This window comes from Podarcis tiliguerta (assembly GCF_965153285.1).
Source record: "Podarcis tiliguerta genome assembly, chromosome: 16".
NCBI lineage: Eukaryota > Metazoa > Chordata > Lepidosauria > Squamata > Lacertidae > Podarcis > Podarcis tiliguerta.
The window spans coordinates 39,738,512-39,763,695 of NC_139549.1; the positions used below are offsets into that span (position 1 = coordinate 39,738,512).

The 25,184-nt window shown below is 44.9% G+C and overlaps 1 protein-coding gene across 1 annotated transcript; it reads left to right on the forward strand.

Moving 5' to 3' along the window:
* The first annotated feature begins 285 nt into the window (after nt 1-285).
* P2RX7 (purinergic receptor P2X 7) lies at nt 286-20,441 on the forward strand. The gene is made up of 13 exons (XM_083419060.1): nt 286-916; nt 4,452-4,584; nt 5,307-5,378; nt 6,596-6,668; nt 8,175-8,271; nt 8,963-9,043; nt 10,666-10,795; nt 11,230-11,366; nt 14,015-14,108; nt 15,949-16,014; nt 16,128-16,244; nt 17,057-17,155; nt 19,865-20,441. Exons 1-13 carry the CDS (start codon nt 792-794, stop codon nt 20,363-20,365), a joined length of 1,725 nt encoding a protein of 574 aa, XP_083275186.1. The 5' UTR covers nt 286-791; the 3' UTR covers nt 20,366-20,441.
* The last annotated feature ends 4,743 nt before the right edge of the window (nt 20,442-25,184 follow it).

Consider the following 25,184-nt stretch of genomic DNA (forward strand, 5'->3'; position numbering starts at 1 on the left):
GCCTCTCAAGGTCCTGCCAGAGCCTTGTGCCTCCTTCCTAAAGCCCAGTGCCTTGCTTAGTTGGCTTCGGGAAGGTAGCGCGAGGAGGTGGGGTTCGTCCCGTTTGGGCTTCCACCCCCCAACAAGGCAGTATGCGGTTATATCAAAGTGCTCTTGCAGCCCACTTGGTATGGAAAGTTGAACTACCCTGCTCTAGCTCAAGTTCAGAACGGTACGGAAATGACAAAAATGCTGCTGCTATTGTTTTAAATAGCTTGACCGGAGGGAGGAAGGAAGGAAAGGTCTGTGTGTGGCTATAAACAGATCTGCCAACACTCGAGAAGTTGCAGAAGTCTTCTAATCTGCATTCATTTTGATTTGTTTGTGGTGAAGTTATACAATGATGTTTACCTGATTTGCTTGTGGGGTGTTTATTCATCTGTTGATAATTTGTCCGTCCCCCACTTTTCAATGTGTTTCCCCATTAATTTCCTAACTGCAAAAAAGTGTTTGTGTTAAGTGCATTGGTTGCCCCAAGGCCACAGAGCATTTTAATCTATTTTAATTGTGCAAACCTACACTTGAATCCCTCCCACAAAATAACAGTCTGGAGGTGATTGCGCAGCAGCTGAGTTATAGCTCACGTGACTATTTTGATTTATCTTAACTTGCTCCTTCCCTGCGTGGCTTTCTTACTGTGCCTTTAAGTGGAGTGGTTTTGCTGTGTGAGTGTGTGTGTGGCCAGAAACACCAGCAGCAGCACTGTCTGTGAGAGGGTGCAGTTTGTAAGAGGCTTTTTTTCTTCCTCCGCCATGGCCGGGTGCTGCAGCTTGAAGAATGTTTGTGAATATGAAACTAACAAGGTTGTACGTATTCAGAGTGTCTACTACGGGAGCCTCAAGTGGGCCATCCATTCTGTCGTCTTCATGTATGTCTGGTAAGTGGAACAGGAAAAGTTCAGATACGGCAGCAGGGAGAACAAACAAAGTTGGAAGCCTTGGAAAGAGCTCTCCAGCGAAATCCATGGGGTTTACATCTCTAGCTGTTGATAAGGAAGGCTAGGGTTGAACTGTGCAAATTGCTCTGTCTACTTGGATCAGTTAAACTATATCCAAGAGTTGTTTAAGTAGTTTCATCTATTGTCTGAAAGTTAGTAAAGCTGGTAAAAATGTTAGCGACGGTTCATAAGATACTGCTTTAACAAAAGCATGTTAAATGTATAAATTTAATCAATATTAATTGTCAGTGATACCACATTCCCCACCTTGCACTCACAACTCACCTGTGATTCCTTGTAGCTGTCAGCAGGCAAGAGCGGTCACCATTCGGTTTAGATACAGATGCCGGTGCTTATGGTATGAGGGCTGAACTGTCACAGGAATGTGCAGGACGAGACAAGCCTGTTGCTTATTTCAGTAAGAGCCTGAGAGAAACTTCTGCATTACTAGGATAGAACTCCTGGCAGTTGTGAAGTTCATAGGACATTTTCATTATTATCTGTATGGTAGGAAATTTGTGGTGAGGACTGACCTTTCTTCCTTACAATGGCTATTTTGGTTCAAAAACCCGGGGCCTCGTACAGGGAACAGCTTTGACTGGCTGGCTAAACCAGGTGAGGGTAGCCAATGGGTCTCAAACCCTTGGTGAATGAGGGACTTTGCCTGCATGCAAAGACAGGCTCTGGCGGATGGAGCAGATGCACGTGCCATTTCTGCACATGCTGTAGAGGGAAGGGAGGGGCAGATGGGGCTCGTCCACCTGGGAAGGGAGCCCATCTAGGAGAAGGAAACCCCTAGCCTCTGCTGCCTTGTGGGACATCTTCAGGAGATGAAAAGGCTCAGGAGTAAATGCTACACCAATCCAGAGTGTCAAGCTTTATTTTTCCTTAACTGAGCCTTGTACACCTCCTTCCAGCAAGTCCTGCATCCAAGCTGGTGTCATATGTATTGCTCTGCTTTCCTTTGGACCACATGAACCAGGCTAAGAGGTGGATCTTGTCATCTGGTCAGCCCAGGACCTCTATACACATTGCGCAGGCTTGCACCCCGTGAAGGTCACTTTGGTGCTGGTAACACAGTGGTTTAACTCTTCCCCCTGGAGGCACACTCCATTGTCTCTTGAGACAGATGGATGTCAACAAGATACCACATTATTTATACAGGGCTTTAAAGTGTTCAAAGCAGCTCACATGTAATAATGTAATCTTTAGAACAACAACCTTATAAGATAGGCTGCTAATGCAATCTTAGGCTGTGTTAACAGATGTTTGATGTCTGGATCATGGGAAGTAATGGCTCTGCTCTGTTCTGCACTGATCAAGCTCCAGTCCCGGGTGCCACATTTTAGGAAGGACAATTGGAGCATACAAATTGGAGCATGCCCAAAGGAGGTTTGGGGGTTCTGGAAATCGCCATAGTACAATCAACAGTCGAAAGACCTAAGTATGTTTAGCTTAAAGAGGAGGAGATGAAGGAGAGACATGATAGCAATATTCAGAGGTCTGAAGGACTGTCATGTGGAACATGGAGCAGGTTTGCTCTCTGTTGCTCCCAAAGGAAATGGTTAGGGAATAAAATTTTCACCCTTCACTTGATGGCAAAGGGCAGGAGAAGGGTGAATGGACATTTGTCAGAGATGCTTTTGTTGCACCCTGCATAGCAGAACCTGCACTAAGCAAGGTGTTGGTCTAGTTGAAACTGTCCTGTCCCAACTCATTGTTATTACTGCCGTACTTTCCTCTTATTGCAAACACGGGATGAATGGACTAAACTGGACACTGAGAGAACAATTTGCCAAATATTGAGGCCCCACCTGGCACTATCATATGACTTTAAGCAGGCATGACCCCCCCTCTCCCAAATCATGGGAACTGTAGTTTATCAAGGGTGCTAAGAGTTCCCCTTACAGGGCTACAGTTCCCAGAGTGGTTTACTCTTCCCTGGGTACTCAGGGAATTGTAGGTCTGTGAGTTGGTCAGTGCCCTTGACAAACTACACTTCCCAGTGTTCTTTGGGTGAGGGGAGGTATGACTGCTGATATTAATATGACACTGCTTTTTAATGTACAGTATAGTGCAGATGGGGCCAGAGATTCAGGCAGGGACTGTCTGATCTTATAGCTCCATCTCGGACTTTAGGTCATATCCACACCATATATTCAAAGCACATGGCCTTCCCACAATGAATCCTGGGGACTGCAGTTTGTTAAGGGAGCTGGAAATTGCTGGGGGAAGTCATGACAGTTAAAGCAGCATAAATGTGCTTTAAATGTACAAGTAAACACATCGGATTTAACTTTGCCAGCTTGCTGATCTCTGCACAGCCTGATCCAATGCATGCTTATGTAGAAGTAAAGTTCCGCCGAGTTCACTGGGATTTACTCCCTATTAAGTGTGCATAGGATTGCGGTTGAGAGTGCACAACTGCTGCAAGAGTAAGTCGCACTGAAATCAGGGGAACTCATAAGTAACGTGTAGGACAACAGAAAAAACCTACTAAACTGGTCTTCTAAACCTGTGCTATTAGGATTTTATTTTTACAACAAGAGAACTTAAGGGGAAGGACTTTATTGTTTATTTTTCACTGAAGTAGAAAGCTTTGCATTTGCAACAACAGCTGGTATATAGTCTTACATAGTAACCCCTAAAACATTTTAATCAGTGAAACAGAACTGTAGTAACTGAGGTTAGGATCACACAGCCTTGGAAATAAAGACCCCAGAGCTGGGAATTTTTTCCTCCTTGCATTGAAAAGTACTACATTAAACCGATCTGGACATATTAATGTATATTTGTTTCTGAGTGTATAACTTGTGGCATTCTGAGTCCTAAGAGAAGAGCCTCCTTCCAGACAAGCACAGCTTTGTAAGTTTGGTGTGTGACCTTCTTTCCCACCCACGCATCTGATGAATGCCATGATGTACAACCAGCTACTCTTAAAGGGACACTCTCAATGTAGTAAATAGAGTGGTGAGTCTGCGTTGCTTTATGGCAAGAATAACAAATGGTGAAGCTGTGGCCCTCCAGATGTTGACGGACTGCAAATCCCATCAGTCCCAGACAGGGTGGCCAATAGCCCGAGGTGATGAGAGTTGGAGTCCAACATCTGGAGGCCCACAGATCTGCCATGCCTGCTGTGTGTGTGTGTGTGTGTGATTAAAAGACACATCACGCACACACAAAACGTACATTATGCTATAAAACTACCATTAAAAAAAAGATGGATAGAACGCCTGTAACTTTGAAGCATTCATTGGCAGGTGAATTTTCATAGTGGTACAGGAACTGAGAAATTGACTCGTCCTTCCACTCGACCATCTCTTTAGCAGACCTGGTCATCAAAATGGCACAATTTATTTCTAACCCTCTGTGGGCAGTATCTTGCTCTGGGTTTGCATAATACAGGGCAGTGCTGTAGCATGGGGGGGGGGGCGCAGGGACACCACCTCCAACCCTTTCCATTGTGTCTCTCCAGTGTTGTCCTTATTGCTGACAGACGCTATCAGAAGAAGGACTCCGTCATCAGCTCAGTGCACACAAAAGTGAAAGGGATTTCTCAGACTGAAGCAAGGATCTGGGACACAGTGGAGTACACTCTCCCTATCCAGGTATGTCTCAACTTCTTGACCAGGGAGCAACCTGCTTTTCAGTGACCTGAGTGACTGCTTTTCGGCTTTGGGATATAAAGCAGAGGTTGGGCACACCTTGAGTGTGCATTACGAACCCTACCTGGAGATGCTGGGAATTGAACCTGGAACCTTTCTGAACGCAAAACAGGAGCTCTGTCACTAAGCTACAGCCGTTCTCCAAAGGATCACTGGGCTATGGCCCTTCAGCAACATGGGGTTGCAAAGGTTCACCACACCTGGTATAGGGGAAAGACTGTAGGTCAGTCTCCCACATCTTCATGTAGGGCATAGAGTGATGCCCATTTGAAACCATTCAGCATAAGGCAGCAGCCTATGTTTCCTTAGACAGATGGCAGTTCAGCCTGTGCTTGAATACCTTCAGTGAAAAAACCCCTTCCATGTTCTGAGGCAGACATCTTCCACTGTCAGACAGTCTTCTCCCATCCCCAGTTTTGTTTTACTTAGTTGAACGTTCATCTAGAAAAAGAGGATAACTCCATAGCTCTTGATCCTGATGGTTTATGATATTTTGCTTGGTCCCTAATAAATGTATTGCCTTCTTTAAAACTGTGTGGCTTGGGGGTTTGTGGCTTTTGATTCCCCTCCCCCCACCCCCATGGAACAATCTTTTGAAGAGATCCACTCTTAACCCCCTTTGATCAGTTGTTCTTTCTCTTTTGCCTCCTTTTTTGTGCATGCAGGGAATAAATTCATTCTTTGTGCTAACCAATATCATCAAGACAGAGAACCAAGTCCAGGGACTTTGCCCTGAGGTAACTCAATTTTGTGAGTGATGTTATTATCTGTGTGGAGAGGGAAATAAGCCGTATTCTGTAACGGAAGGCTTTTTAATTAGTGTCTCATTGCTATGGTGATCCTACATCGTCAGGGGCTGATTCATCTTTCCCATCACAACCTTGTTAGATTTGAGAGAAACAAAAAACCTGCAACAACTAGTCCAGGATATGTCCTTTGCATTCTCTGTTTAAGCTTGAATCTTTTTGGCAACTGGCAAGATACATTCAGGGATGCATTTTGTTCTGCACATTTCGTAAGTTTTCTGTTCAGGCATGAAATCTGTTAACTGGTGTAGCAGGTTTCAGAAGCCCAAGGATCTCAGATTTCATTTTAGAAAAATGAAATGACATTCCTAGTCCTTATGACCAGGAAGATAGAAATACGCAGTTTCAAGTGATGTTGAGCAGGGCTTAATGGAACCTAGTGCTTTGGTATAGCTCTTTACCCCACAGCTATTGGTCCCCAATCCTCAAATCCTGCTCTTCTTTAATGATGGCAATATTTCTGTTGTTGTTGTTGTTGTTGTTGTTGTTGTTGTTGTTGTTGTTGTTATCACCCTTCACCCTAAGGTCCCATGGTACGTTACAAAAAACAATATAGAAAACAGTTTAAAACAACCTACTATCAGGAAAATAAGGTGTATTGTAAAAATATACGCCTCAAGTGGTAGACAAAGGAAATAAATGCTTTCTCCAGGGAGGCTGGCCTGTTGTCTTTATTACATATCTTGAGGCACCAGGCAAAAACATTCCTCTTCTCCCAGGCCTTTGGCTAATTAAACTATCTAGGGCCTTTTAAACTGGGGGGTATTGTTTTTGTTTGTTACTGTGTTGTATATTTTTGTGTTTTTATAAACTGCCCTGTGATCCTCAGTTGAAGGGCGGTATAGAAATTTAATAAATAATACCAAAAAAGAGAAAAATGGCCTTGCTGAGAGTGAGACAGACCAAAGTAGGACAGCATACAACCAAGCCTGGGAACTGTAGTTTGTCAAGGGTGCTTGGAATTGTAGCCTTGTGAGGGGTAAACTAAAGTTTCCATGATTCTTTGGAGGAAGCGATGTGTTTTAAACATACAGTGTGTTCACAGCCAGGGCTCTAGCTCCTGTTAGTGTGGTCTGAAATGAATATGCAACACTAGAAATTAAAACGCATATTGTATGTTTACTCCCCCCCCCTTTCCTTTTGCTCAGTTTCCCCTTGCCAAAGCTGTTTGCTCTACCGACAAGAGCTGTATGAAAGGTCGCATGGACCCTCAGATTAATGGTACGTGGGTTTGATGTTTGTAATATGCTGCAGAAAAAAGTAAAAGAAAAGCTGGTTCCTTTTTAAATTTTCATTTAAATTTTCATTTTAGTTCAACAAATTTTATAGCCAACAATAATGAAACTTTACTGCAACAGCAACTTAAACTTGAGGTGACTATGACTCCATACCTTATGGTAAAATGTTCAGTTTACTTGTCACTTGATTAAGAAAGGCTAATTGGTTAAGTATACGGGGCTACACCACATTTAATCGGTATAGCCACGCTGTGTGATGTGCCAAAAAGCAGATTAAAGGCACATAAATGATTTGTTCAAGACAGGGCATAGGATTAGGTGTGAGGTTGTGCAGGTTCTTTGCCATACATTTAGTGTGTAAATCACATTCAAAGGAGCTGCCACAAAGATTCCCTTAGGGCAGGGATTTTAAACTGGGGTACCTCACTGTTCCTGGCAATGAGGTAAGACTGCCATTTCTTTACTGTGGTTAACAAACCTCACAGATTTATAGTCAAAAGATCTGGAAACACTGGGAGTTATGTAACTTCACATGCATTTTTAAAAAGAATTTAAAAAGAATTCATTAGACATCCACTTGCCTTTAACAGATACTTTATATCAGCCTTCCATATCAGGGAGATTTGTGAAAGCTACTTTACTGACAAAAGGGACGCAGGTGGCGCTGTGGATTAAACCACAGAGCCTAGGACTTGCCGATCAGAAGGTCAGCGGTTCGAATCCCCACGACGGGGTGAGCTCCCGTTGCTCGGTCCCTGCTCCTGCCAACCTAGCAGTTGGAAAGCACGTCAAAGTGCAAGTAGATAAATAGGTACCACTCTGGCGGGAAGGTAAACGGCGTTTTCGTGCACTGCTCTGGTTTGCCAGAAAGCGGCTTAGTCATGTTTGCCACATGACCTGGAAGCTGTACGCCGACTCTCTCGGCCAATAAAGCAAGATGAGCACCGCAAACCCAGAGTCGTCTGCAACTGGACCTGACGGTCGGGGTCCTTTTACCTTTAGCTTTACTTTACTGACAATATCTGATGACCACCTGCCTGTCAATTATAACCCACTTTGGATCCAGTTTTGCCTACAACAGGATTGTAAACACACACACACACACAGATGACAGACAGACAGACAGACAGACAGACAGACAGACAGACAGATTTCTTACAAACCACATACCGTAAGCTTCAAATCCTGGCGTTTCATGGGCAGTGTCAAAGTTCCTGTGGGTGGCAAAGAAGGCCAGAAAACAGCTTGTGACATGTACTAGAGATTGCCCTTGGTGTGGAGTTTGTGTGAGTAGTGGCTGCTTGCTATGACAGCTGGATTCGTATTGTGCTTTTCTGTGCCACAATAATTTCCTTACCTGTAATGTTCCTAATCTGTGTCTGTGAAAACAAATCAGTTTAAAAGCTCTGGTATTTTTAGTGAAAACAAAAACCTCAACTAGCAGCATGGTTATATTCCATAAATGAAAGCTGATTTCTGCTCTCTACAGGAATTCAGACCGGCAAATGTGTGAACTACAACACAACCATCAAAACATGTGAGGTCGCAGCTTGGTGCCCCGTGGAGTCAATTAAAAAGGCTCCGGAGTAAGACAGGTTTTTTCATAGCAGTCTGTGCGCCCTTTTACTGCGAGGAGGAGGGACCTCAGGCTGGGGCTGCCTGGCCCTTGGTCCTCTCCCCAGGCCGCTCACGGGCTCTGGGTCACCCCTGGTTGACCTTGGTTCAAATGTGCAGGTTTCCCACCTGCAACAGGTGTGTCACGGTGAGAACAGGATGCTGGAGCAGGTGAGCCCTTGGCCTGATCCACCAGCCTCTTATCTCTGATCATTCCTCTCGCTTGCTTAGGTGAGAGAGATGTGTGAATTTGTGTAGAAACTCTCCTACCACATAAGGGTTAAATTTACATCCATTGCTTCACCTTCTTTTGCTTCTTGCTCTGCTCACCACTGGCATGTGGCCCCTGGAATGTTGCCCAGTAGGGAATGCGGCCCTCAGGTTAAAGCTCTCCCCCCCCCCTTTACTATATTCAGCATGTGCGCTCCTGACACTGTCTCATTCCTGCTGATACTGATAAAAGTCACTCAAATATATTTACAACTCTAGAAACAGCTAGGAATCCCATCCACAGATCCTGGGTCCCCCCCCCCGCCCCCCTAATTCAGTTTCAAATGCATTGCAGCCTTCCAGCTAATACTGTCATTAAACTATATGATGATATTTAATAAATTGGACCTTATGTTTTGAGATCTTTCATCCTTGTCTGGGATCTCATTTTAGGCCTGCCATTCTGAGAAGTGCTGAAAACTTCACTGTGCTGATAAAAAACAACATTCACTTCCCGAAATTTAATTATACGAAGTAAGTGCAGATGTTGGGTTGTTTCAACTGCCCTCATTTCCCCATTCCTGGTGAATTGCTTTTATTATTACTGCCTCTGGGGCAATGTTGGGGTGTCTGTTTCAAATTGTGCTTGTGTGACTTGCTGGAGCCATCTCTAGGGCCCACCTGTCCCCACCTGCATGGGTTACGTGATGGAGTCGTGGGCTCATTCACACTGCTCCAGTTCTCCTGCTGAGCTCCTTCCCTAACCCAAGTAGAATCAGCAAACCACCAGCCTGCCCCACCTTATTGTTGCTGCCAAACCAATATTTATGGTTTGTTTTGCTCCAGGCAAGGCACAGTGGCCAAGCAAAGAACAAAACCTGGTGTCCTGCTTCCTTCGTCTGATTCTGAACAGGAGTAGGAGGCATTTGAGGAGCATGACTTGGATGGCCGGGGTGGGGAGAAAACGATACCGCACAGCCCTGTGGATGATTCCTCCTCTCTGTGCTCAGACACACAACACAGCGGGAGTCCCGGGGGCTGCTCCCTCCCTGCGGGCAAAGGATAAGGGGGGCTCTGGGGCACAACTTGGTCTGACAAAGCAAGAGGATTCAGAGGGGCAGATGGGTCTAGCGTTTCTCAGAGAGGCAGCACAGTAATAAAAAAAGAGGAAATTGTCCTCCCCCCCATTCCCACAGGGACAGTTGTTATTTCAAACAGCTGATCAGTTGCTGTCTTCGGTTGAAAACGTGGTGGGGAGGCAGGGAAACTCACTGAAGCAACTTTGCAGCTCCTGGGCTACTAATTTCAGACTCCTGGTCCTTGACTCTTGCTAATGAACTTATTGCTGCTACTCTTTTGCCTTGTAAGAGCGCCTGGACCAAGCTCTGCTCATTATTAGCCACTGAGTTTGTATTGTGAGACCACTATAATTAAAACCCACTTCTTCACTTTCAAGCAAAGAAACCTGTTAACTGGTTTTGAGTGGGGGCCAGGACACCTGGCTTCAGATCATGGGTTGCTGGGAGCAAAACAAACCATGGATGCCGGCTTGGACATCATGCTAAGATAACGCCCAGGGTTTGCTGCCTGTGCCAGGAGAGTGGTTGGGCAATGTGCAGTAGCACTTGCATGCATGGCAAGCCATGGATTATGGCTTACCACGATGTCTGAACATAGCCACTGCCTCTAAAAGTTACATCCACCACTATCCTACTCCAGGCTAAACTGCACAATACGTTATCAGCTCTTTGAAATTCACAAAAATTACTAGCCTGCAAACATTTTTTGCCAAGTGGCCTGTGCTTCCATATAGGCTGCAAATGAGGAGAAATCATTTCAATTGCAGCCAGCACAGACATGCAGGCTACTGCCTCTCAGCAGACCAGTAAAACTTTTTGCAGGCTAGTAACTTTTGTGGGTTTATTCACAGAGCTGATTACATATTGTGTAGTTCTGGCCTCCAGTAGAGTTGTGGTGCTGTAGATACAGTGGTACTGTAAGAAAAGCATAATAAAACTGTTGTGATAGAAATTTCCCCCAACTCTTTTTAATTTTCTTATAAACACTGGGCAAAGTCAACCCAGCTACCATAAACAATTCATTTTGTGTTGCCTGCAAAATTAAAACAACACTACTTTCCCTCCCATTCTCTGCAGAAGAAACATTTCACCGGATTTTAATATTTCCTGCACATACAACAAGAACACTGCTCCGCATTGTCCAATTTTCCGGCTGGGAGATATTCTCCGAGCATCAGGAGAGAACTTCTCAGAGGTGGCTGTTCAGGTCTGTGTCATCTGTTTTGGCTATAGAAGGCTTGTCTGCTCACTTGGCTGTGTGCAGCCTATACCTTTGAAACACATTCAAAGCAAATCCTTTCTCGCAAAGAATTCTGGGCACTCCAGCTTACCCACTTACAGAGTTACCATTCCCAACAATCCTTAACAAGCTACAGGACCCAGAATCAAGTTACAGTACCCAGAACCCTTTGAGGAAAAGGAAGTTCTTCATATGCACTTTAAAGTGCAAGCTGAATTATTTCTCCCTTCCTTTTGATAATATTTCAGTCTGTGAAGAGACGGTTGGGAAGCCGATTGGCATAAGGACCAAATATTTATTTCTATTTCAATCACTTTCACCAGCTTGGGAGCACGACGGTGTCTACCCCCGTTGATGATCAGCCCCGTGTTAAAAGTACTCATCTTACTCTCTTTCCCAAGGGCGGCATCGTGGGCATCGAAATTAACTGGGATTGCAACCTGGACAAATGGCTTCACCGCTGCGAACCCAAATATGGTTTCCGGCGTCTGGATGACAAAAAAACAAATGAAGCCTTGTACCCTGGAAACAATTTTAGGTAATTTTTTTAAAAAAAATTTAGGTAAAACCTGTTTTTGAAGACTTTGCTATGTTGCAACCATCCCCAACCAGGTGCCCTTTAGGTGTTCTGGACTATAAATCCCAGCAGTCCTAGCCAGCAACTGAGTGCAGAATTTAGCATCTTGAACACTTTAGTTGTTTCCCCTCCTCCCCCATATTTCTAGTTTCTAGGTCTCATGGCTGCAAAGGTTTGGAACAGCACAGGTGATGCCAGAGAGGGGCTGAAATGGGCTCTCCCCATGCCACAACAAGATAGGGCTTCAGTTTCCTACATTGTTTTTTGTTTTCCCAAGACTAGCAGCAGAGAAACCTATCCCAAGCAAGACAAATGTGTGCAGATTTGCTTGACTTGCATGCATTTTTAAAACATTGATTTCCCCTCCCTCTTATGATGTGCATTTTGAAATGGGCTTATTTGGGGATTTCGATGATTTGGCAATTCTGAAAAACCAAAGGCCTTTCACACCAAAGTCATCTGCCACCTACCGCAGCCATGCTGATAAAGCACACCGGATGTCTCCCTGCCTCATGATGGTCCCTTTGCTGACTCACTGCCCAACTTCCCCTTTTACCCACAATTTGGTGCTAGAGAGTGAAGCCAATCCTGGCCTGCACTGTAGGCTGAGGGAGGGGGGATCACTGGGAGGCTGCATCCCAGATTCCCGGGAAGAACAGAGCAGCAAGGGGAAAAGCAGTGTGGTTCCATTGGCCATAGAAGAAGCAGCTGCAGGGTGTTTTGCTTAAAACTTTCTTTTAAACTTTCTTCTGACTGCCAGTTTTCACTGGACCAGAGAGCTGGAAAGAAGTGTGCCCTTGTCCCATCCATAACATGAGAATGAGGGCTGCTGGAGTGGGTGGTAGGTGTGTCCTCATATGACAGTCTATTGCAGCCTTCCCACGCCTGACGCTCTCTAGGGCAAAATGGCTTGCTTTGAGGGGAGTTTTACCAGGTCAGGGAAGGTTGGTCTTTAGGAGATTTATATTTCCTGCTTACAAAATGGGTGATTTTGTGAGTCTTGCGCAGGATATTCCCATGACGATTTGCACCCCATGTTTCCATGACATTCTAAATCCACACATCGGAATGGGCTCCTTGCTTTGGGGACGGGAAGTTTCCCATGGGGAATCCAAAATAACTTTGCCAGAAGCATCAACGGAAGCTTAGCTCCGTGCTTCCCAGTAAAGCATGTCTGAAGCAGTGATTGGAGACCCCACAACGGAAAATCAAAGTTCATTTATGCTGTGAGGAGAAAAGCAGCTAGTACAAGGCAGGGTGGTAATCCGATGACTCACCAGAGTGTTCTGTACTGTGAGCGGAGAACTTGCCTAACAGAGTATGGAAAGCCAGATTGCAATGGCCTTTGTGTTATTTGCAGAGAGAGGATTTGGGGTTCTGGGGTCTGAAAATGAGTGTGATGGGGGTTGCAAGTTCCACACAGGTGTGTTGTGTGAGGAAGGAAGCCATCTTCCAGCGATCTTTGGAGTCCAGGCCAATGCTCACATCATCCAAACTGCTCTTACAATACCTTGTCCAACTGTGTTGTTTGGAGCCAGTGTGGTGTAGTGGTTAGGAGTGGTAGACTCGTAATCTGGGGAACCGGGTTCGCTTCCCCGCTCCTCCACCTGCAGCTGCTGGGTGACCTTGGGCCAGTCACACTTCTCTGAAGTCTCTCAGCCTCACTCACCTCACAGAGTGTTTGTTGTGGGGGAGGAAGGGAAAGGAGAATGTTAGCCGCTTTGAGACTCCTTCGGGTAGTGAGAAAGCGGGATATCAAATCCAAACTCTTCTCTCTTTTTTTTAATAAATATTTTATTGAGTTTTACATAAAAGATGAAACAAACAAAAAAAAAAAGAACAACAACCAAAACAGAAAAAATACATAATTACACAAACACAAAACGACAAAAAATATCAAAGAAAAAAGACAAAAATAAAAACAGTTTTATCTTCATAATGTTCCTTGCGTTAACTTACTTCTCCGACTTCCCCAGACCTCCCTTCCCTGTATTCCAAGTCATATATTCAAACAACAAATCCCTTCCCTCTGTCTTGATTAATTTTTATCTTAATTTGAATATCTTAATATAACTTAACAATATAACTTAATCTTCTTGTATCTTAAAATATTAGGTCTTTTAATTTTTAAACTTTTTACTAATAACCTTTTACATTCAATCTGATGTCATTTTAACATTCATTAATCTTATAATATTTCTGTAGATAATCTTTAAACTTCCTCCAATCTTCTTCACCGTCTCTTCTCCCTGGTCTCTGATTCTGCCGGTCATTTCAGCCAATTCCATGTAGTCCATTACTTTCATCTGCCATTCTTCCAGAGTGGGTAACTCTTGTGTCTTCCAATACTGTGCGATGAGTATTCTTGCTGCTGTTGTAGCGTACATAAAGAAAGTCCTGTCCTTCTTTTGCACCTGTTGGCCGACCATGCCCAGGAGAAAGGCCTCTGGTTTCTTCAGAAAGGTGTATTTAAACACTTTTTCCATTTCATTATAGATCATCTCCCAGAAGGTCTTAATCCTCGGGCATGTCCACCAAAGGTGGAAAAAAGTACCTTCAGCTTCTTTACCAAATTCAAACTCTTCTTCTTCTTCTTCTTCTTCTTGCAGATTTGCAAAGTATTACAAGCAGGCTGGTGGGAAGGAGGAGAGAACCCTGATCAAAGCCTACGGCATTCGCTTTGACATCCTCGTCTTTGGCACGGTGAAAGGAAACTTATCCTGACTTCCTGTTGTTGGTTTTTGATCATGTCAGAGAAATGGGAATTTGAAGGCCAGATTATGCATGACGTCACTGGCAATTGCATGATTTTAAAAATATTATTTGTATGCAGTGCTTTGTTTTCTTAAAAAAATGTTTAGGGGTACTCTCATTTTGACTCAAGAAAATCAGCATTTTATAGTTCAAATCGGGAAAAATAAATACAGTCATACCTCGGGTTACAGACGCTTCAGGTTGTGCATTTCCGGGTTGTGCACCGCGCCGAACCCAGAAATACCGAAATGGGTTACTTCTGGGTTTCGGCGCATGCGCAGAAGCACTATATTGCACTTTGCGCATGTGCAGAAGCGCCAAATTGCAACTCGCACATGCACAGACACTGCGCTGCGGGTTGCAAACGTGCCTCCCACACGGATCACATTTGCAACCCAAGCGTCCACTGTACAGTAAATGGACAATAGTACAAAGATTCTGTTGAAGAGCTGTTCCACCAGGCCTTTGGTCAGGGCACAGCCTGACTCTCTCCTTTGGCAATCTTTACAAAACTTTAGTTTATGGTTGCCATCAATTTTGATTTTAATTAATTTTTATAATGTTTTTATAATGTTGCACTATTTTAGTGTTGTTAGCCGCCCTGAGCCCGGCTTCGGCTGGGGAGGGCGGGATATAAATAAAATTTATTATTATTATTATTATTATTATTATTATTAAGATTCACAAAACGTTTAGGGGTATGGGTACCCCTGCCCCCCCCGAAAAAAGCACTGTTTGTATGTGAATAGCAGGCAGTGGAAGCCTGATCTGGACCAGCGTTGTGGCAGTGTGGGGAGGGGGCATAACCTTTTGCCCTCTGTGTCTATTTTCACGGGAAGGAAAGCTGGCAGGCCTTTGTGTTAGGAAGCAGTTTATCCACCATTTGGGTTTCCTTTGGTATGTATTAAATTTTTAAAATTTGGGGTTGGGAAATTGAGGGTCCTCCTAACATGGATATAAAATCTGAAGAGCTGCTTGTTTTTCTTGCCACAGCAGCAGAATTGTCAGTTCCTCAAAAGGGGAAAACACAAACTGATCTTGAGGTTGCTGTATGCTGCAATAATGTGTGGAACATTATTACTCTGGAAAAAGGTCATGCTCAAAACATGCTCTTTGGCAAAACGTTTGTCACCTTTATAAACCATTCTGACATGGAGTATTCTCCACCACTGCATCCTCTTCAGGTATGGGCTTCATGCTGTGTGGATGCTGATGGTTCTGTTGTCAGCGATGGCTGTCTCCTTTCTGCTTGCAGGCATATGGATGGAATCGGTTCCCTTTAAGGGGCAGAAGAGCCAGACACCAAATTCATAGATACTTTTATGTATTCTGAATATGCAGCATGTCCAAGCACTTCACATCTTGAATTTTTCTCTGTGTATGTTTGTTTGTGTACCATTTTATTGTTGCATATAAACAAACATTTATTTTAAAAAAGGAAAAGAATTGGCAGAAGTGGGCTAGATGGACTTGAGGAAGCAATTTCATGTGCTCATGTGCCACTATTTTTTTATTATTTTATTCACCTTACTTGATTTTATACCAGTTTAATTTCTAACTTGAAATAGAATGTAGCTTGTTTGTATTTTGCAGTTTTGTGCCCTGGTTCAGTGCTCTCTCCTCATCCTTTTTCTAGAAGCAGGCCTGACTCAATCTATGAAACAGACGCTGAAGCTTCCCCATTCTCAGAGAAAAGGGGTGAAAATCAATTACTGTCTTTTAGAAAAAAACAACAACAATCTCTTTTGTTCTCTGTTTCCTTGTCTTCCAACCCTGACCCCCACCAAAGGCTGGACAGTTTGATTTCTTTGAGCTCCTGGTATATATTGGTTCTGCACTCTCCTATTTTGGCCTGGTAAGAGACTGCTTTATATCCCTTGTCATTTGGGTGGAAGATGATTTCAGCACAAATTGCGTCAGTTAAGAAAATTGAATCAGCATTCTCTTGGATTTTCTTCTTCTTCACAGGCACAGTTTGTAGTTGATTTTCTCATTACTTCATATTCATGCCGTTGCTTCAAGTACAACCCAGTGAAAGAGTATTACATCAAGAAAAAGTGTGAGATGGTGCCGGGACCAAGATGGGTAAGAAATGCAATTAATTGCAACATCCTGCATCCACTTATGGATATAGCTAGGGAATTCACCTTATTGCAAGAAAAGAAATGCTGGACTTGAACAGCACAGTAAACTATGGTTTAGTGAGATATGAGTGTGCCTAGTCTCCTCTTGTGCTACTCTCTTCACCTCCGACACAGCTGGGAGGGGGAGTTTTTTGAGGTTTTGCTTCTGCATTTGGTTAACCACCAGACTTGGAACTGTAACTACCATAAACTATAGTTAGTTTAAAATAGCCATTCTCTGAAACAAAGGACTGAAGTTGGCTTGTTTGAAACCAGTCGTAGTTAAGGTAATCCACAGAATCTAGTTTTCCGTGTGTTGTTGACTAGCTGGGTAAATGACTGCAGTTAGGTGGCCAAACAAAGAATGGTTAAGGAAGGGGGCTGGGTTCACGTTTAGTTCCAAGCCATAGTTAAAACCAACCAAGGTTCAGTAGCTGACAACAAAGCCTGGCTTCTGATCATCTTTTGTTGACAGTAAACATACCATAGTTAAGAGACTGAGCAGGGTTTTGACTGCTCAGGCCAATCCAACAATAAACTATGGTTAAGTATTAAGTGTGAACAGGACACTGAGTAACAGCTGCACACTTACTGCTTAGTTGTAAAATGATAATTTGGAAAGGTCCAAACAAGCCATAGTGATAAGTGTAAGATTCAAATAAATTGCTGCCTGTCCTCATCTTCTATCTTCTATGGTTAATACATCTGAAATAACAAGTTCATTCAGTGAAACACTTGGGTTGATAAAATGTCTTTGTTTATTTTGTTGGGCAGACTCTACTTTATGTGACTTTTGTTGATGAGCCACACATCTTTATGATTGACAAATTTTTGAGGACGAGCCTACAGAAAGTTAAAGGCGAGGTTATTCACGTGAGTTGGGGTCTTCCTTTTTATATGTGTGTACCTGTCTGCCTGTGCCTACATACAGATTTGTGAACAGGTGAAATGTTTTCAGAGGCTTCAAGAGGGTGGGCTAGCCTGCGCCAACCTGGTGACACAACAACCCCCATCAGTCAGTCCCTTGCTGGTTGGGGCTGATGGAAGCTATACTTGAAAACATCTGGAGAGCACCAGCTTGGGGAAGACTGCGCTAAACCATGGTTTAGTATTAGGAAAACAAGCCTTGAACTTGTACACACTTTCCTTGTCTAGTGTGCCTGTGAGGGGGAGACAGAAACCTCCCACTTTAGATTATTCTTTGTTTTAAACAGCTGTACAGAAATACATTTTTGTGTGTGTGTGAGTGTATAAACACACATACTCTCTCTCACTCTCTCTTAATTCCTGTATATAACTAATGCATAAAAACAAAGCATCATAGTCAAACAATATTGGTTACATGAGCAATCAAGAAAAACAAAGGAATTATATACACCAAGTATGTTAACTCAATCCTTCCATTGTTTCCAGAATCTATATGGTTGAATATTCCTTGAGTACACATCACAAAACTGCTCCATTTTTCAATAAAAAAATAATCTTCACATGTTCTTACTATGTTTATTAATTTAACATGAGTCATTTACTGTATACACTATCTAATCTTCCAAAGTTGGAATCACTTCCATTTTAGATTAATTCCCATTTGCCATGTTGTCTAAACACTGACAAGCTGTCATTAATGTTGATGATGGTTAGTTGAAAGAAGCCAACCTCAAACCACCATTTATGAAACTGGTCTGTTTCAACTAACTGCAGTTATGATTAACCACAGATTTGGGTGATACATTAAACAGGGCGCACAAACCTGAGGCTCACTCTGGCTCACTCTGAACAATTCTAAAACAATGGTTTAGTGTTATGTTCCAACTCAACCAGTATGGTAGAACCTTCAGTGCCCTGGCTCATGTGTCACATTAAGCAAAACCATGACTAAGCATGAATGAACAGGTGTGCAGATACAAAGAGGAAAAAATTCTGGTCACTTTACTCCTCTGGCAGCAAGACCAGCGGAGGACGGAAGCAACCACACATACCCCATGCACTCGCACACTCATGTATTCATGCTTAACCATGGTTTGGCTTAACATTACATGCTAAGTGGGCCATTGCCTGTGATGCACCTGTTTGATCAGAGACTGGAGCAGGACTGAGGAAATGGATGTGTGTAACTTTGGCAATGGCTTCATCCTACAGCTTTCAATGTCTGATGTCCTAAGAACATAATGATAGCCCTGCTGGATCAGGCCAAAGCCCACCTAGTCCAGCCTGCGGTCCTCACAGCACTCCACTATAGGAGACCTGCAAGACCCATCCCAAAAAGGATATGGCAGAGCTGGGAAAGGCTGGGAAACTGCAATAAACACAACCAGGGGTTTGGAATATCTTCCCTGGGGAGAAAGGTTAAATGTGTGTTCATGTGTGTGTGTGTTCTTAGATCCCCCCTTAGTGACACTGGCAAAATTAAAGAGCTGCTGTCTAGTATGGCTAAGCCTTGTTATGTTCAATACAGCTAAGTTTGCGACAAAAGCTTTCCAGTACAGCAATGCAGGAGTCTTTTCCCCAAAGTGGGACTCAAAGAGAGTCTCATGCTCCGCCTACTGAGCTATATGCAGACACATATATTTATTACATATGCTTTATTATACTTTTCTTAATAACTTTTTTTGCATGCTAAAAAAGGGGGGGGCGCGGGTGGCGCTGTGGGTAAAACCTCAGCGCCTAGGGCCTGCCATTCGCATGGTCGGCGGTTCGAATCCCCGCGGCGGGGTGAGCTCCTGTCCTTCGGTCCCAGCTCCTGCCCACCTAGCAGTTCGAAAGCACCCTTAAGTGCAAGTAGAGAAATAGGTGTACCGCTTTATAGCGGGAAGGTAGATGGCGTTTCTGTGTGCTGCGCTGGTGCTGGCTCGCCAGAGCAGCTTCGTCACGCTGGCCACGTGACCCGGAAGTGTCTCCGGACAGCGCTGGCCCCCGGCCTCTTAAGTGAGATGAGCGCACAACCCTAGAGTCGAACACGACTGGCCCGTACGGGCAGGGGTACCTTTACCTTAAAATCCATTGGCTTACGCTTTTGTGTGTGTGTGTGTCTATTGTGGCGATCACACAGGGTCCCCGGAGGTTTCACCGTCTATTGATCCCTGTGCCACCACTTTATTTCTCGCTGCCACCACCCAGGCCCTACCTGGGACAATACTGTGTCCAGTCAGGTTTAAACTGGAACATAAACTGTTTATTTATTGGAGTTTAACAAGCGTGTGGTATCGGTCAATTACAATCATGCGTTGCCTATCCAGACCTATAACTTCCGCTACCTGCTCTCACTCACTAAACCACCTCTCAGATAGTTACTTGTCTTCCTAGCTCCTAACTGTTCCTGACTCAGCTTATTTCTCTACACTAACTCAACCCACTCACAGACTCTATCCCAATTCACTCCCACTTCAACCAACTACCCAACTCCCAACGAACTCCTCCCTTCGCCCCTCCCAGTGCTGGTTTTATAGTCCCTCTGACTCCACCCCCTGGGTTCTGATTAGGTAATTTGTTTAACTAATTCACCTCCAGCATTCTCATATGTTAACGTCACATCTATAATCTGTATTTGATTGACCAATAAATTTTGATTATATTTTATTGCAGAGAAATACTGGTGATTTTATGCGTGCTGCCAAAATCCAGCTGCAACATCCGGATGAAGTTGCGTCTCTTCTTGGGAACTCTGAAGAGGTGCATTCCCTCCAGAGCCAAGGGGGACCTGCTTCGTCTTCTTCCTCCTCCTGCGAGCGTCCCGCCTGGTGCAGCTGTGGGAAATGTCGCCCAGCCAAGGGCTACTGGGAGCAGCTCTGTTGCCGAAGGAAAAATGGGGCCTGCATCACAACTTCCGATCTGTTTGAGCGCCTGGTCCTTTCCCGGCCGATGCTGAAGTTTGTCCTCCTCTACAAAGAGCCCTTGTTGGACCTGAATGGGGAGGCATCCAGCAGGCAGTTTCGGCACTGCGCTTACAAGCAGTACATTCACTGGCGCTTTGGGGAGGAGGACCTGGAGGAAAGGGCTCTGATCCCCAACTGCTGCAGGTGGAAAATCCGGGATGCTTTCCCCAGCGAGAACGGTGAATATGCTGGCTTTGTGAAAAAGGCTTAGCGGACCGTGGAGACTCTGCGCTGTGGCTTTGGGGACAGAACAGATTCAGTGGGCGAGGCAGTGCCCCCTTTTGCAACCCCCCTCAAACCCCACCTCTTCAACAATCCTGCCATCCTGTGCTTCTCATTCCAATTAATCAAAGTCAGCACTTGCAGATCAACATGGTATTGTGGTTAGAGTGATGGATGCGTTCAAATCCCCAACCAGCCACAAAGTTCACACTGGATGACTTTGAGCCAGTCACCTTCTCTCAGCCTAATTTACCCCGCAGGGTATAGAATCATAGAATCATAGAATCATAGAGTTGGAAGAGACCACAAGGGCCATCGAGTCCAACCCCCTGCCAAGCAGGAAACACCATCAGAGCACTCCTGACATATGGTTGTCAAGCCTCTGCTTAAAGACCTCCAAAGAAGGAGACTCCACCACACTCCTTGGCAGCAAATTCCACTGTCGAACAGCTCTTACTGTCAGGAAGTTCTTCCTAATGTTTAGGTGGAATCTTCTTTCTTGTAGTTTGTATCCATTGCTCCGTGTCCGCTTCTCTGGAGCAGCAGAAAACAACCTTTCTCCCTCCTCTATGTGACATCCTTTTATATATTTGAACATGGCTATCATATCACCCCTTAACCTCCTCTTCTCCAGGCTAAACATGCCCAGCTCCCTTAGCCGATCCTCATAAGGCATTGTTTCCAGGCCTTTGACCATTTTGGTTGCCCTCCTCTGTACACGTTCTAGTTTGTCAGTGTCCTTCTTGAACTGTGGTGCCCAGAACTGGACACAGTACTCCAGGTGAGGTCTGACCAGAGCAGAATACAGTGGCACTATAACTTCCCTTGATCTAGATGCTATACTCCTATTGATGCAGCCCAGAATTGCATTGGCTTTTTTAGCTGCCGCGTCACACTGTTGGCTCATGTTAAGTTTGTGGTCAACCAAGACTCCTAGATCCTTTTCACATGTACTGCTCTCAAGCCAGGTGTCACCCATCTTGTATTTGTGCCTCTCATTTTTTTTGCCCAAGTGCAATACTTTACATTTCTCCCTGTTAAAATTCATCTTGTTTGTTTTGGCCCAGTTCTCTAATCTGTCAAGGTCGTTTTGAAGTGTGATCCTGTCTTCTGGGGTGTTAGCCACCCCTCCCAGTTTGGTGTCATCTGCAAATTTGATCAGGATGCCCTTGAGTCCATCATCCAAGTCGTTGATAAAGATGTTGAATAAGACCGGGCCCAAGACAGAACCCTGTGGCACCCCACTAGTCACTCTTCTCCAGGATGAAGAGGAACCATTGATAAGCACCCTTTGGGTCCGGTCAGTCAGCCAGTTACAAATCCACTGAGTGGTAGCATAGTCAAGACCGCATTTTACCAGCTTCTTTACAAGAATATCATGGGGCACCTTGTCAAATGCCTTGCTGAAATCAAGGTAGACTACATCCACTGCGTTCCCTTCATCTACCAGGCTTGTAATTCTGTCAAAAAATGAGATCAGGTTAGTCTGACATGACTTATTTTTCAGAAATCCATGCTGACTATTGGTGATCACAGCATTCCTTTCTAGGTGCTCACAGATTGTTTGCTTAATGATCTGCTCCAGAATCTTCCCTGGTATTGATGTTAGACTGACTGGGCGGTAATTATTTGGGTCCTCTCTTTTCCCCTTTTTGAAAATAGGGACAACATTTGCCCTCCTCCAGTCTGCCGGGACTTCGCCTGTTCTCCAGGAATTCTCAAAGATGACTGCCAGTGGTTCTGAGATCACATCTGCCAGTTCTTTTAATACTCTTGGGTTCTTGGGAGGATAAAATGATTGGGGAAGGAAGAACCACACATTCTGCAGCCCTGAATTCCTTGGACAAAGAGTGAGCTATAAATGCAATAAGCAAACAGGCTTACTCCGTATTTCTTCCTGGTTGACCCTTGAACTGAAAAGCCGTTTGGCTTCTTCTCCTCCTCCTGGTAGCCTCTGCCAAAAGAGAGAAGAAGATGCTGATGAAAGCAGGTCACAGGTGAGAATAAAGCAGATTTTGGGAACCACAGGTCAAGCAAGGTGTCAGCCTCAGTCTCCCTGAATCTACAGTGGTACCTCGGGTTAAGAACTTAATTCGTTCCAGAGGTCCGTTCTTAACCTGAAACTGTTCTTAACCTGAGACACCACTTTAGCTAATGGGGCCTCCCGCTGCCACCACGCTGCCACTGTACAATTTCTGTTCTCATCCTGAAGCAAAGTTCTTAACCTGAGGTACTATTTTTGGGTTAGCGGAGTCTGTAACCTGAGGTACCACTGTATTTTCTGAGAGCCAAACGAGATGTGATTTTGACACAGCCTCCCCCAACCTGGTGCCCCCCCCAATGTTTCGGACCACAAACCTCTTCTGGTTAGGGAGCATTGGAACTTCCTGGGGTCACCAGAATAGGGGAAGGTGGCTGTAATGACACAATAAGCAGCCACAGCTGGGTTTTTGAAAGCAGAATACCAGGCGCAGGACCACATTGCAGAGGAAAAGGAGGTTTAGTCTTCCCACCCAGACAAAGATTCCCACCCCATGTGCTGCAGTTATCCCTAGCTTTTTGTGTTGGTTGGGGAGAGTTAAACTTCTCCTTCCTGTGTGTCGCTCTTAGGGATTGCCAGCATGGTGCCCACGGATGCCAGTGTGTCCACCACTAAGTACCTCCTATGGTGTCCTCAAAAGCTCTCACGAAATACCTCCTAAGAAATGCACAAGAGGCTGTTCAGGACCTGTTTGTGCTGGCTTGGGCTATCGTTGAGCTCATCCACGCTTCCCCTTGTCCTGTGCCTAGAAAGCATGGGGTCCAAGAGGTTTTCCACTTGTCCAAGTGATTTTTCGTTTGTGCTGCTGCTTTCCCTCTAGTGGGGCAGGAGAGCTGAAAATGATGCCAATATATTTCACATTGGGCAACCAATGTGCCCCTTGGATTTCAGATAATACATGAGTAGATGAGTCTAAAAAACCCGGGACACAAATTTTCACAGCTCTCTAGTGGCTGTAGTGACTCATTTACCAGACATAATGTACCGTTAGAGGTTTTTTTGGGACGGGACCCCCTAAACCCTAGAAATTAATAAATGCTAGGATTTTGATTATTTGAGATGTGAAGGGAGAAATACCAGCAGCAGAGGTATCCCTGGGCTGGCTTATGCCTGGCTGGGTTAGTGAAGAGCAAATCTCTTAATATGACAAAAGGTGTTGGTGGGGAGGAATCCTTTGGTCTGGGGAGTCAGATGTTACCCAGGTGGTGGTGGGGGGGGGTGTATTTGAGGTAACAGGAAAAGAGTTTTTTACTAAGGTTTTCCAGGAGGAAGAAAGGAGGGTTGAAAAGGTCCATCTTGGGCAGGCTGGCTGAAGGCTGGCTGAGAGATATCCCTTGGACTCCATGGCTGCACTGCTGTGAGGTACAAGGCACTCTTGAGATGATCATGCTGTAAGCTCTGGACTCCCTCCATGCAGACTGAAGGTGTAAATAGACGAATAAACCATATTTCTTAAAGATACGAAAGTCTACGCCAGGGGTCGGCAAATTTTTTTAGCCACAGGCCAGTCCACAGTCCCTCAGACCTTGTGGCTAGCTGGAGAAGTGGCACTGGGGGGGGGGACTGAAAGAAGAGGCGGAGGGGGCAAGTAGTCCTCCTCCCCAGCCACTGGGGAGCATTGGTTGCCAGATGTGACCCCCCCCCCCCCCGCTCTCCTATCCCACTACTGGGAAAAGCCATTGTTTACCCCTGAATCAGACGGAGCAAGCATCACACTGCAGAAAAACCAGCTGACGTTTGCTGAGCGGTAAGCAGTGGGTTTTCCTGGGGAAAAGCAGCAGGACAAGCAGAAGTATGGATGAACCCCTACACTGAAACCCACCCCTTCAAGATGCCTACATGTCATTGGATGCCATGATTGGGGACCTGTTCTCCCTGTTATGTTCTGAACAGAGAATTGCAAAGAGCTTCTCTCTCTGATGAAGTGCTGAAGTGACGGGTTGCAGGTGCCTCTTTTTGTCCATTCATGTAAGAGATAACACTCACAAAATTTTGTGGTCTTCTGTCTCTTCCTGCTGTGTTGGAAACGGCAGCCATTTTGTCTTATGCCATGCTCCCACAACGGCCACTTTCTGCCTGGTGCCCAGGGCGCTTTCTCAAAATTCCAAACGTGTCCCGAAAGGCGTTGGCCCTGCCTGACAAAAGCCAGCAAGGGGAGATGCACTTGGTGTTTAATTTTAAACCATACCTTGTTGCTCCTCGTGCCATTAAAACACAACCTTCTTTGGTCCTCAGAATTTTCAATGCACACCTGGAATCGGGGATCCAGATCTTCCTGGCAGGCTTAAGCAGTCAAAGCCCAAAGGAAAGACCAGATTAACTCTCTCTTTCTCAAAACACAGCAAAGGCTCATGTATGAGAGATGAGAGCTTTGCTGATTTCCACTGGGAAGCCCTCTGTTTCTTTGTGTCTGGTTTTGAAGCTGTTTGTTTCTTCCCAGTACAGTGGAACCTCGTGTTACGTACCATCCTCCTTACGAATGCTTTGGCTTCCCAGCTCCGCTAACCTGGAAGTAGACGCTCCTGGTTGCAAACTTTGCCCTGGGATGCGAGTGGAAGTCACGCAGCAGGAGGCGCCATTAGCGGTTTCCTGTTACAAATGGACCTCCGGAACGGATTAAGAACGTAACAGGAGGTACCACTGTAATTTCTCAGGAATGGGGACTTCAGCAGTATCAGATACCAGCCTCGTTATTACTGCGTTTCTGGAGGTTAGAGCAGAGAGACCTAACAAACAAACAAACTTGTGTATATACCGGTAATTAAAA